This window comes from Capricornis sumatraensis, chromosome 19 (assembly GCF_032405125.1).
Source record: "Capricornis sumatraensis isolate serow.1 chromosome 19, serow.2, whole genome shotgun sequence".
Taxonomy (NCBI): Eukaryota; Metazoa; Chordata; class Mammalia; order Artiodactyla; family Bovidae; genus Capricornis; species Capricornis sumatraensis.
Window position 1 is genome coordinate 73,556,740 of NC_091087.1, and position 12,637 is coordinate 73,569,376.

At 44.9% G+C, this 12,637-nt stretch overlaps 1 protein-coding gene across 6 annotated transcripts in view; it reads left to right on the plus strand.

Moving 5' to 3' along the window:
* Positions 1 to 12,637, plus strand: part of PPP2R5C (protein phosphatase 2 regulatory subunit B'gamma) — a 136,781-nt gene that overhangs the window by 78,737 nt on the left and 45,407 nt on the right. For all 6 annotated transcript variants that reach the window (XM_068991093.1, XM_068991094.1, XM_068991098.1 and 3 more), the window contains one exon: positions 4,582 to 4,781. In XM_068991093.1, the coding sequence (XP_068847194.1) occupies positions 4,582 to 4,781 (200 nt within the window). The remainder of the gene's footprint in view (positions 1 to 4,581; positions 4,782 to 12,637) is intronic.

Genomic DNA, 12,637 nt, shown 5'->3' on the forward strand with positions numbered 1-12,637 from the left:
CGTGCTGGGTTGTGTTGGATTCACTTGGGAAGTCTGGAGAGGCTCCTCACTGCCTGGCCAGCGGTCCCCAGGCTCTCAATCACTCCTGCCTGGCAGCAGAGCAGTCTTCAACATACACCTCCAGTGTGTGTCAGCTCCTGTGTCAAATATTAGTACCTCTTATTTTTCTATTCTTTGTAAAAGCAAACACAAGTAGAGGTTCTGTCATCACCCTGGGTAGGCCCCGGGGCTCACCCACATTTTGAGGGTCAGCGGTCAGAGGAGGGTGTCCACTCCTTATTAGCTTGCCCTGGAGCCACTGGTGGGAATGCTGCCCTCCCTCACCCAAGGGCCAGGGGCACTCACGAAGCCACCCCAGTCTGTCAGCAGCCCTCATTAAGCACACCCCTATGCATCAGTTGTTAATTACAGACTTCCCTTTAGGAAATATGTTTTCTGAAGAGTAATGCGTTCTTCAGATGCTATGGGTTAATGTCTTTTCTCCGCTCCTTGCTTCCTGCAGGTTTTGCGTGGGTATCATCAGGTTTGCTCCTCGTATCATCAAGGATTTACCTTGAAGTAATCAGGAAGCATCCCAAGTTCACATCAGCAAATCAGTGAAAACAACTGAGGGAGGGGTGAAGAAATTCATATAAACGCAGGGCACCTGTGATGTTATTTGTAGAGAGAAATGTTACTGCTCTTAACTTAAAAAGATAATAATGAAAGGGAATGTTACTCAGCCTTAAGAACGCTCTCCAGCCAGTGCTGTAAGTGCCCCTTCCGTGTTCCTCTTGCTCTTAGATCAGAGATCTCACTCCACACACCGTCGGGCTTCCGGGTGGTACCCTGGGGCCCGTCCAGACCCCTGTCACGGGGGCTCCCGGCCAAGCCTGCGGGCTACAGCAGTTTGTCTCATGTGCTTTTTAGCTGATGCTCTCTTTGGGGCTCAAGGTTGCTCTGTAATGTGTCCGAAAACAAGAATGTCAGTGTTACTCATCTGTAGACAGTTTAAAGTAAACCACTGTCACTCGTGGGCAGAATTCAAAATCCATTCTTTTATTATTGTGCTTCATAGAAGTAATCGTAAAAATTGGGTCAAATCCAGGGTCATGGTTTATTACTTCGAGAGTCAATACAGTCTTGAATACCAAACGCTGCGGCGTGATATACCGATGTGTCAGCCCAGGTTCGTTTTTACCGTTTGATCCACGTTGCATGGTAATCAGAACAGTCAGGTCAAGTACGGGTTGTATCTCTCGTACCTTTCCTCCTCTTTCAAGGTTAGCAGTGCTCTATGGCTGATTCGTGTTGATGTTTGACAGAAGACAACAAAATTCTGTAAAGAAATTATCCTTCAATTAAAAAATGCATTAAAAAATATTAGCAATCCTAACGATAGTTTTTAGAGAGTTTATTTTTCAATTACAAAAATAACTCATTCTGTAGAGACCCAGCGTACACAAGGGTAAAAAGCATATTCTCCCACCACCACCTCCACTCATTTTTATCCCCCAGTGGTACAGTCTGTTAGCACAGCAGAAAGTACTGAAGATTTTTAAAATATGCTGACCAACAAGAACCTAAATTAACCTGCATTCAGAAAACACAGGAGAGACTTACCTGGTGGTCCAGTGGCTAAGAATCTGCCTTGCAATGCAGGGGACACGAGTTAAATCCCTGGTCAGGGCTCAGGGAACCAAGCTCCTGTACGCCATGGAGCTGCTGAGCCCGTGTGCCACAGCTACTGAGCCCAGGCACCACGGCCAGAGAGCCCGTGCACCGCAGCAAGAGATCCCGCCTGCCACGCTAGGACTCGGCACAGCCGAATAAATCAGTGAGCATGAGGAGATAGCTGATGGGCTGTGGGTGCGATAGTTTTCACTCGATTTGATTGGTCTAATACAGTTTAAAAAAAATAATAAAGTTGTAAATTAGCCAAATGAGGTTTTAAAACACGAGTTCATGAAATTTTGCTCACAAACTTTAAATAAACTGTAAATAAAAATATTTAATACAGTAAAAATTGAAGGCAGGAGGAGAAGGGGACGACAGAGGATGAGATGGTTGGATGGCATCACTGACTCAGTGGACATGAGTTTGAGTGAACTCCGGGAGTTGGTGATGGACAGGGAGGCCTAGCGTGCTGCAGTGCATGGGGTCGAAAAGAGTTGGACACGACTGAGCGACCGAGCTGAACTGAACACCTTAGCTGTCTGGAGCCCTGGAAGAATTGAAAGTTTCAGCAAGTTGAGATTTTCTTGGTTTTTTAAGAAGAATATTTATTGGTAGAGATTTTATGAAGAAAAAGGATTTTACTCTGCCCTTCCTTCTTGCTGCAGTAGGCTTGTTTCAGAGTTCTGGTGACAGCTCGGTCGTCATCATGTAGTCTTTAGGGGTAAATATGGGCTTCTCGGTTCTCTACAGTATGAGAAAGCCAGAAGGTTCCACGTACACAAGCTGTGACTATAAAATGTGTTCATTCAAGGTGTTTCTGGCAAAGTGGAGGGTGAGTGCAGGTGTGGAATTGAGTGAGGACTGAAGTCAAGCTCAGAGGTCATTGAGAAAATGAAGCTTTTCGTTGAAAAGGGCTGGATATTTGATTGTAAAGAGACCCAGACATTGTAGTGACTGTTACTCATCTGAGTGATTCAGCAGCCACCTAGACTCAGAATGTCTGTGGTCCTGGTTCCGTCCCTTAGTCCTGATGACCCTTCAGACAGCACGCCCTCACCTCTTGGCAGCTGTGCAGTGTGGGGACTCGGGGAGCTTCCCAGAAAGTGGGAGGCTGTGCTGAGGTGCCTGCTAGTTGCAGGGTTCCACACTGGGCACTGGGGGGGTACCAAGAACCAAGGGACAGTCACCTGGCACCTGCTCTCAGAAAGCAGCCGATGGGGAAGAGATGCCCAGCGAGGGAGCTGACCATTCTAGGCAGGAGGAGCTAAATGATGACCAGGAGTGCGTCCTGTCTGACCAGGAAGTGAGCAGGCCCAAGCGAGAACCCCAGACAGGAGGGGCAGCTGGTGGAGGAAAGGGAGGTGAGGCGGGCTGGGGGAGCTGATGCGGGGAGAGGCAGGTGGAAGCAGGAAAGCCGGGGTCACCTGGGCACCCACTTGCAGTGCCGGCTCCTATGGGGCGGGGGTCTCAGCAGCTTTGGTCTCAGGACCTTTTCACACCCCTCAGAACTATGTAGGACCCAGAGAGCTTCTGTTGATGCGGGCTTAACTACTGATATTGACCACATTAAAAATTAAACCAGAAAGGGTGGTATCATTTTCTATTTTTGTAAGTCTTTTTTATGTCTGACTTACTAGGAGAGAGCTGGATTCTCTGGCCTGCCTCTGCATTCAGCCTGTTGCCATGTGTTTTGGTTAAAACAATGCAGGAAGACACGTGATTGGGAAGGGAGGAGCGTTCCAGTAGGCTTTTCAGATCGTTATGGACATTTTCTTTGATACCACAGCAAAAAGTAACCAGTGAGAGGTTTCTTGAAGGAATCTGCAGTGTGGAATCTGAAACCACAGTAATAGGCTCCTGTACACCTTATCAAATTAAGACCCAGTGGGCTGTTTCACCCTCCGAATGGCTATTTTACCCTTAACTGATAGTGTAACACCAGTGTGATCTTGTGGAAAATCTTGGTTCACTGTGTCAGGCAGATCTTGGACACATTTCAGTCAGTGGGTCAGTAGATCCTGTTTGTTAATGTCACTGCCGATTTCCCCTTTAGCCCAGAAAGCTGTCACATTCACACGGGCAGATCGGGGCTTTCCAGTACCTCCCAGAACGTCACACAGAGCTCCATCACTTCCCAGTCCTACACTGACCCTCCGTGCCTGCATCTCGCTTCTGTTGTATCATTGTAAAGATTGCGTGAGAAGAGTATGTGTGGTGTGTATAAAGGTCTCAGTGCGCCCCCCGGCCCAGGCGAGCGCTCCCTCAGTAACACCGTTACTGTTTGAGCTGTTTCTGCGTGGCTGTTGTCGTGTGTGACGCATGTTGACCGTCACCCACGCTGACAGAGGATACGGGGCCCCAGGGTAGGTGGAGACCCCCACTGTATGCGTGGAATAGCGCGCTCGGCCAGCTCCACAGCGATGGTCCTTGCTGCTTGCCAGCTGGCCGAGGGACAGCCACCACGCCCTCCCCCGTAAATCTCGAGCAGCGGCGGGCCCGGGGGGCACCCCTCCTGCGGCCTCTCACCTGCCATGTGCAGCGGGCCCGCAGTGCCCGTCGCCCTACACCAGAGCTGCGGTTTGCCTCCTGTTCCACTGCCCACCATGCTGCGGCATGCGATATGGCTTCAGGGTCACGTTTGTTGAATGAAAGCACTTAATTAGAATTTTATTTTGAACAGTACTCTGGACATGGCTTCAGAGAGTTAAGAAACATAGAAACTTTGTCATATGAAGCATATGATCTGAGCAGCAACTAGCTTGTTTTTTCCTTTCATTGTCTTTAAGGAATGTATAACCTCTCTTCACTCCTACCCCATCTCTTGTTTCTAGAGATTCAAAAGTTGTAGAAAACTTAAAAACGCGTCACAGTAATTCTGGGTTAAGCATTGTTGCAATCGATAATCCTTTGCTTTCTCCTTTTCAGATGTTCCTCCTGCTGATCAAGAGAAGCTTTTTATCCAGAAGTTACGTCAGTGTTGTGTCCTCTTTGACTTTGTTTCCGATCCACTAAGTGACCTAAAGTGGAAGGAAGTAAAACGAGCTGCTTTAAGTGAAATGGTAGAATATATCACCCATAATCGGAATGTGATCACAGAGCCTATTTACCCAGAAGTAGTCCATATGGTAAGTAATTGCCGTTTAACCAGCATGCCCAACCCTCGGTTACAAACTGAACTCTGACTTGCTTAGAATATGCTAAGATGTTTAAGCCTAACATGACATTTGCTACCAAAAAAAAAAAAATCCTCCTGTTCAAAAATAGGTTACTGGCACCTGGAAGAAGGGACATCTTTGCGCCGTGCCCTAGACCACAGTGAGGGAACTCGAAGGACCGCTGTGCCCTGCGTGTGTTAACTCACCTGATCCTCACAGCCACTACGTGGGGTAGAAATGTCAGAACTTTCATTTTTTTCCTAACTGTTTTACTCTCTTTACCAGTGCCCGTGCATAATTCAGAAGTAAGCGTGTGGTCCACACACGGGCAGGAAAATGCTAGTGGCTGGGAGAAGGTGAAATAGTGGTGGGGCCAAGCTGGAGTCAGGAAAGTCCACCCTGATTGGCTGGTTCATTGTTGGTTTCGTTTGACCCCCAAATCCCCATCTTCAGTCTCAGACTCTCCAGCCCTTCTCTAGGTCCTTTGCAGATCCCGCTGTGACCTCAGTCACAGAGGTCACATCTAGAGGTTACCATCTAGACACATTTCATGTGATACCATTTTTAAAACTCTAATGTTTAATGCTGAACTCCAGTTGTAACAGACAACTGGAGTTTTTTGAATTGTTATTTTATCTGTCTTTGAAATATTACTCCTTGATAACTAGGGAATCCTTGTGGCTTAATATAAAATTTTAAATCCTGATTTCCGTTGAACTCTCTAAGTTTCTGATTCTGTTCCCCCAAAGCTATATATTTCAAAATTGACTCGGCTCATTGACCTAAAATATGCTTCTTCTTACATTAGTATGTGTGCTTTGGGAGAAAAGAAATGTAAGTCACGTTCTTTGTGTAGTTCACAATTTCTTGTATCCGAAGTTGAGAGATCAGCTTGCTTCCTTTATTTTGGTTAGCTCTTAAAGGTCAGACTTTACCAGCCTGTCGTCCGCCCAGGGCTGTGAGGCCCGTCTGGGTTCTTCCCCGGACGCCTACCTGAAGAACCGTCACAGGCCTATTGTTCGTCACTAAGTCGTGTCCGACTCTTGGCAACCCCATGGTCTGCAGCACGCCAGGCCTCCCTTTCCTTCACTATCCCCTGGCAGGTGTGTACTGATCAGTAAATCCTTTAAAGCCTCTCTCATTCAGACTAAGGAAAATCAGGGAATGTCTTTTTCTCTCCTTAATTTCCACTCTCAGTTACTATGGAAGGGCCTCCCAAACCGCAGAATCACAGAGAGAAAGCTCTAATATCTTCTAACACTCTGATAATTCTGTTGTTCACAAGATGTTTTGCAGCCCTCCTGGAACCTTTTTTTTTAAATGTCTCAGGGTAGGGATATGACTGTGTCTTCTAAAATGATTGAAAAATCATTAGTCCCTACATCATGTGATGAATATTCCCCTTTCTCCATTGACTTTAAATGCTGCTTTACTGTATATTAAATGTATTCTATTTTTGAATTAAATGTATCTATATGGCATCTATTATAAACACTCAATTTATTTGTATTAGATGACCGTGTGGAAGCTTCTTCTGTTTGGACGGGGCCTGGGCTGCCGGCAGCCCCTGAGTCCTGCTCTCTCCCCGGGAGGGAGGGGTCTGCAAGGGGCATCGAGGCCCAGGCTGGCCGGGTGTGGACTGGATTCCTGCCCTGCACTGCTCGCGGGCCCTGGTCTCTGCTGGGTCTTTCACCAAGGTGGCCTGTTGCCAGAACTACTTAGCATACCTCACGCTCTTGAGACTTGTTTCAGATGAAGTGATCGTTACTTCTTGCCTCCCTGTTAAAACCGTGCCCTAATAACCAGGCTCTCCCACCCTCTTAGCTTTGTTCCTGTTCAGGCAACGCAGACCATCTTCAGAGTCCTGGGCATCTTGCCTCTAATGCACATAGCAGACCCTTGCTGAGCATCCCCTGAAGACGGTTTTAGGTGAGGAAATAAGAGTGGTGAGCAAGATGTGCGCCTTCCCAGACCTGGGATCAGTAACGTGTCGTTTTTGGTTAAGGTGGGGCCATGAAAGACGGGGAAATGGGGAGAGAGGAGAGTTGCAGGACCGCCCACGTGGTGGGAAGAAGGTGCGGAGAGAAACCTGGTGCGAGGTGAGCTAGAGCGTCCCACGAAGGTGCGCAAGGAGGTACTCGCAGCATTTCTGGCCCTCTCAGAAGCAGAGAGGGTGCAGGACTCAAGGTGCAGCGCCTGGACCCAGCGGGGCAGGTGCAGAGGTGGGCCCCTTCGCAGTTCCATCCCAACTGCCCCTGGTGTGCTTACCACTGAGCCTTGCTTGAAGGGTTGCCTGGTGTGTGTTTTGCTTTTTTTTTTGGCTGCACCACATGGCCCATGGGATCCTAATTCCCTAACCAAGGATCGAACCCGTGTACCCTGCAGTGGAAACACAGAGTCTTCACCACTGGACTGCGAAGGGAGTCCCTGTCTTAGTATTTTTACAGACATTTATTCCCACTGACTTTGAAGAATCCAAAGCTCTAGAGATGTTGCACTTTTATGCTTACTTCTTTTAAATATGTTGCCTGTTAGACTGGGCTGCTATATTTTTTAACAGATTTATTGACGGGTAATTCATAAGTACAATCCACCCCTTTAAAATGTACAGTTCGGTTCAGTCTGTTCACAGGGTTGTGCAGGCATCAGCACGTATAATTTTGTAATATTTTTCATCCCCCTAAAAAAAATCCCGTACCCATTAACAGTTACTGCCACTCTTCCTAACTCCCCACCCCTGCCCCTGGTAACCGCTCCGCTATTTTCTGCCTCTGTAGATTTGCCTAACCTGGATATTTCTTAGAAATGGAATTATACAGTACACGACCTTCTTTTTCTTTGCATAATGTTTTTACGTTTCATCCATGGTGTAGCATGTGTCAGAACTTCTTTTTATTGCTGAATAATACTCCACTACATGAATATATACTCCACGTTTTATTTATCTGTTTATCCATTGATGGACATTTGTGTCATTTCTGCTACTTAGCAGTTGTGACTGATGCCACTGTGAGCATTCCTGTACAGACTTCTGTGTACATGCTGCTGCTGCTGCTGCTGCTGCTGAGTCGCTTCATACATGTTTTCATTTCTCTTGAGTGTTTACCCAGGAGTGGAACTGATAGGTCCCATGCTAACAGTCTGTGTTTAGCGTTTTGGAGAGCTGCCAGACTGCTTCCCAAAGTGGCTGCCCCGTTTCACATTCCCAGCAGCAGGGTAGGAGGGCTTCAGTTTCCCCACCTCTCCCATACTTGTTACTGTCTGTCTGTTTGATGGTGGCCATCCTGGTAAGTGTGAGCTAGGATCTCACTGTCGTTCTGGATTGTGTTTCCCTCTTGGCTAATGACGTTTAGCACTTTTCATGTGAGCTGTGTCTTTTTATACGTCATTCAACGGAAATTAAATGAACCTTATAGATCATCAAGCCCGACCTTTATTTTCCAGATTAAAATAGCTTAGGTTCAGGGAGATGAGGATGAAAAGGGAGCAGTGCCCATGGGGGAGGTTCCTGGAGTCTAGATTCTTGGGCTAAATTACCTAAACTCCATTATCTCAATATTTTGGCCATTTTTAAAATATAGTCAGCCATCTGGTATTTAATTAACTTATCTAATTAATCTGTTTTTCAGACATTGGCATTTTTCTCATAGCAAAACCAAGTTAACAGCATAGCCTCTTCTTTCACGGAATACCATTTATACTTGAACGACTAACAAAGAAGTTACTCAGATGGGGTTTTCAGGGAGCATCTTCTCACAAAATAAGATGAAGATGTCACTTTAAGGAAGATAACTGATGAGGCTTGTTGTCAATGATTAAAATTTGAGCATTCAAAGAGAAAATTCAGGCTCTCAGGAGAAACTTTGAATTTTGGAAGATTTGTGTCTGCCAGTGCAGACGTCAGCTTCCCAGTGCTGCGCGCCATCCTGCTGAGACTGGCGTCGATACCAGTGAGTGGGATCCTTAGCATACACAGTGAATGGAACTAGACGTTGTGGTGCCTCCACAGCCCTGTGAATATGTTGAAAACAACCAAATTGTACATTTTAAAGGGGTGGATTGTATGATACGTGAATATCTCAATAAACCTGTTTTTAAAAAGCGTGGCAGTTCAGTCTAGTAGGCAATTTGTTCACAATACATTAATACACATAGTTCAGTGAGGCCAGTATTTTCCAAATGACAAACAGATGATGTTATAAAACCATTCATTGGCCGGAAAGCCATTCAGAGTGCAAGACACATCACGGGGTTTTCAGGAATTAGAGACCCCTCTAATTGATAAGATTTAGGATTCCACAGAATAGGTAACCTTTAGTGAACTACCACTTGTCAAGTTTGGGTAAAGTATCAGAGAAGTCCACAGTTATCTAGAAGCGCTGTTGATCACGCCTCGCTTTTCCAACTACCTAAGTGCTGGAGACAGGTTTTTCTTCCTGTATTTCAACCAAGTGAACATTCTGAGCATAGCAGATAGAAGATTTCAGCTTTGTGGTTCTTTTTTTTTTTTTTTTATTAAACCAGATAGTAAAGAAGTTTGGAAAAATGTGACACGGTGCCATTTTTCTCACTGAATTTGTTTTAGGAAATCTTTTTATTTAATATGAGTTGTTTTATGAAATAACTAATGTTAGTTATGAAAAAAGTAGTTTTTATAAATTTATATTGACATGAGTTTATTATTTTTTAATGAGCAAATTTTTTTTTTAATTTCTCTGCTTTAATTTTTAATACTGTCAATGTCCATAGACAGAACTCTAATAACAAAAGTTCTTTGGATCCTCAATAACTTGCAGGAGTTTAAAGGGGTCCTGAGACCAAAAAGTGTGAGAAGCACTCCTCTCAAGGAGTTCTACCAGCACGGCCTGGGAGCGGCTCAGAAACATTTCCTGGGGCATCGCTTTGCTGGGGCATCGCGCTGTGTCTCGGGTCACACTGAATGGCCTGCCTGCCCCGACCCCTGAGATTAAGCCTTCCCTGCTGCCTGTGACAACTCTAACTCCCCCAGGGCTCTCAGTTCCAGAGAAAACAGCTTGCCCCGGCTTCTTCCGCGGAATTTAGCACAAGTCCTGATCAGAGCTCAGTAACCCTCACTCGATAGTTTCCTGCCTAGGCGAGGGCACTAAGGCTAGTCTTAGTCACAGATGAATATGGCCTGCAGGTCGGAAAGGGAGTTGTTTTGGTCACCGGTTGAGTGGAGTGGCTGGCTCAGAGGTGCTTCACATCAAGGTAGACCTCTCTGGAATCACCCATCTCTGTGGGGCTGGATTACTCCATAGAAGTCAGTGACTCTGACTCAGGGGTGCGCTTCCGCAGTCCACCTTACCGTCTCAGAGAGACTGTGTTCTAGAGGAGCGTAGAGCCAACTGCTAGTAGTAGCTGCCTCTACGTGGTGAGTTTATGTGGATCTTCCCCTTTTACTCTATTTTTGTAATTTTAAAAAATTTCATATGGTTATGTATCTCATTTGCCATCATCAAAAATCAGTAAATATGTTTTTCTTTAAAAAAAAGAAAAAAACCCCTCCTGGTGTGTAGTGTAACAGTAGTACTCTCCTTATCGGGATCCATGTTGAGTTTCCAGGGGAAATGAGTTCATCGCCATATTTTAATCTGTACTGCTTGTCAGTGACGAGATGGTGCCTTGCAAGTTTTCTTTTATGCTTGGGGTTCAAGTCAGCGTTTTCTAATAAGAGCAGAGGGTTTCCCTCTGGTCCTTACTGGAGGTTTCATGCCGAGATCCCCTTGGTGATCGTCCAGTTAAGGACTCCAGTTAAGGACTGATGTTGGATACTCTCCTTCGGTTTTTATATCTGATGTTTACAGTGTGTTCTGGAAAGTTTTATGTGTTGTAAGGGTAAAGATAGTTTGCAAATGAGAGGGGAAAGGGCCTTTTGAACGAAAGGAGGTGGTATATTAAAAATGAAGCTTCAGTAGTCTGCAGATTTCTTTCAGGTGGTGATTTAAACCATCAGTTCAGTTCAGTGACTCTTTGTGACCCCATGAATCAATCACAGCACGCCAGGCCTCCCTGTCCATCACCAACTCCCTGAGTTCACTCAGTTCCGTCCAAATCTTTGTGTCCCCATGGATTGTAACTTGCCAGGCTCCTCTGTCCATGGAATGCTCCAGGCAACAATACTGGAATGGGTAGCCATTCCCCTCTCCAGGGGATCTTCCCAACCCAGGGGTTAAATCAGGTCTCCTGCAGCGCAGGCAGATTCTTTACCATCTAAGCCGCTGGGGAAATCCATTAGCTTTGTATTAAATTTTGAGATCAAGTCATGTGAACGCGCCAACCTTTTTATTCTTTTTCAAATTGTTTAGCTTTTCTAGTTATTTTATCTCTCCAAATTAATTTTAGAATCAGCTTGTCTTTATTTACAAACTATCTTTCAAGGGTTTTAATTAGAATTGTATTAAACACGTACATTTGGAGAGAATTGATATCTTAACAATATTGAACCTTTCGATCTATAAACACAGCATATCTCCCCATTTTGGTCATCTCTGAAGTTTTAAGCATGTAGATTCCCCTGTATTTTTTAGACTCATAAATGTGAGTCTTTCATTTTTTGCTGCTATTGTCATTGGAGTTTTTTATTTTCTATTTCTGTTTCTTGCAGTTGCATCAAGTGCTTCATGTTATGCAGTACATAAGTATTGGTATTGTTAATTAAATTGTCCTTTATAACTGTAAAATGATCCTTTTATCACTATTAACATTATTTTCTCCAAAACCGACTTTGTGTGGTAGTATAGCCCTTCCAACTCTCTCTTGACTAGTGTTACCATGGCAAATCTTTTGCTTTCCTTTTGTTTTTGACCCATGTGTATCTTTATATTAAAGTGGATGTATCATAGACAGTATATGGTTGAGTCTTATACTTTTATTCAGTCAAGCAATCTCTGCCTTTTGATTGGGGTGGTCAAACCATTAACTTTTGTTGTGAGTATTGATATTGTTGGGTTTAAATCTACCAGTTTGCTATATTTTTTCCCTCTTTATTCTATCTGGCTTTTGTTCCCTTTTCCTCGTTTTCTGCTTTCTTTTTGACCAACTGAATGTTTTTTTGTGATTACATTTTATCTCTTTTGTCGGCTTTTAAACTATCACTGTTTTTTAAAAAAAAAACCTTTTTAAATTTATTCTTGGCTGTGCTGGGTTTTCGTTGCTTCGTGAGAGCTTTCTCTAGTTGTGGCAAGTAGGGGCTACTTGCACGGGCTTCTTACCCTGGGGGCTTCTCTTGTGGAGTGCATGCTCCAGGCATGGGCTTCAGTAGCTGAGACATTCAGGCCCCAGCGTACATGGACTTGGTAGCTGCGGCTCGTGGGCTCAAGGGCGTGGACTGAGTAGTTGTGGTTCACACGCTTAGTTGCTCCATAGCATGTGAGATCTTTCTGGACCAGGGATCAAACCCACGTCCTCTGCATTGGCAGGCATATTCATATCCTCTGCACCACCGGGGAAGTCCGAAACTATCACTGTTGTTTGGTCTCATGTATTTAGCTTTTCTAGAATGCATCTTTATTTAAATCTCTTTAAAATAGAACTGTTTCCTAAAAATAATACACCATGGGGTTTATAACATACAGAGAAGATGTATGGCAACAACAGCAGAAAGACTGGGGTAGAAGAAATGGAAGTCTGCTGCTGTAAACATATTTACATGACACAGTGTACAGTCACTTAAAGGCTAACTGTGACAAGTTAAAGATGCATTCTCAGTTCAGTCAGTTCAGTTCAGTCGCTCAGTCATGTCCAACTCTTTGTGACCCCATGAACTGCAGCAGGCCAGGCCTTCTTGTCCATCACCAGCTTCCGCA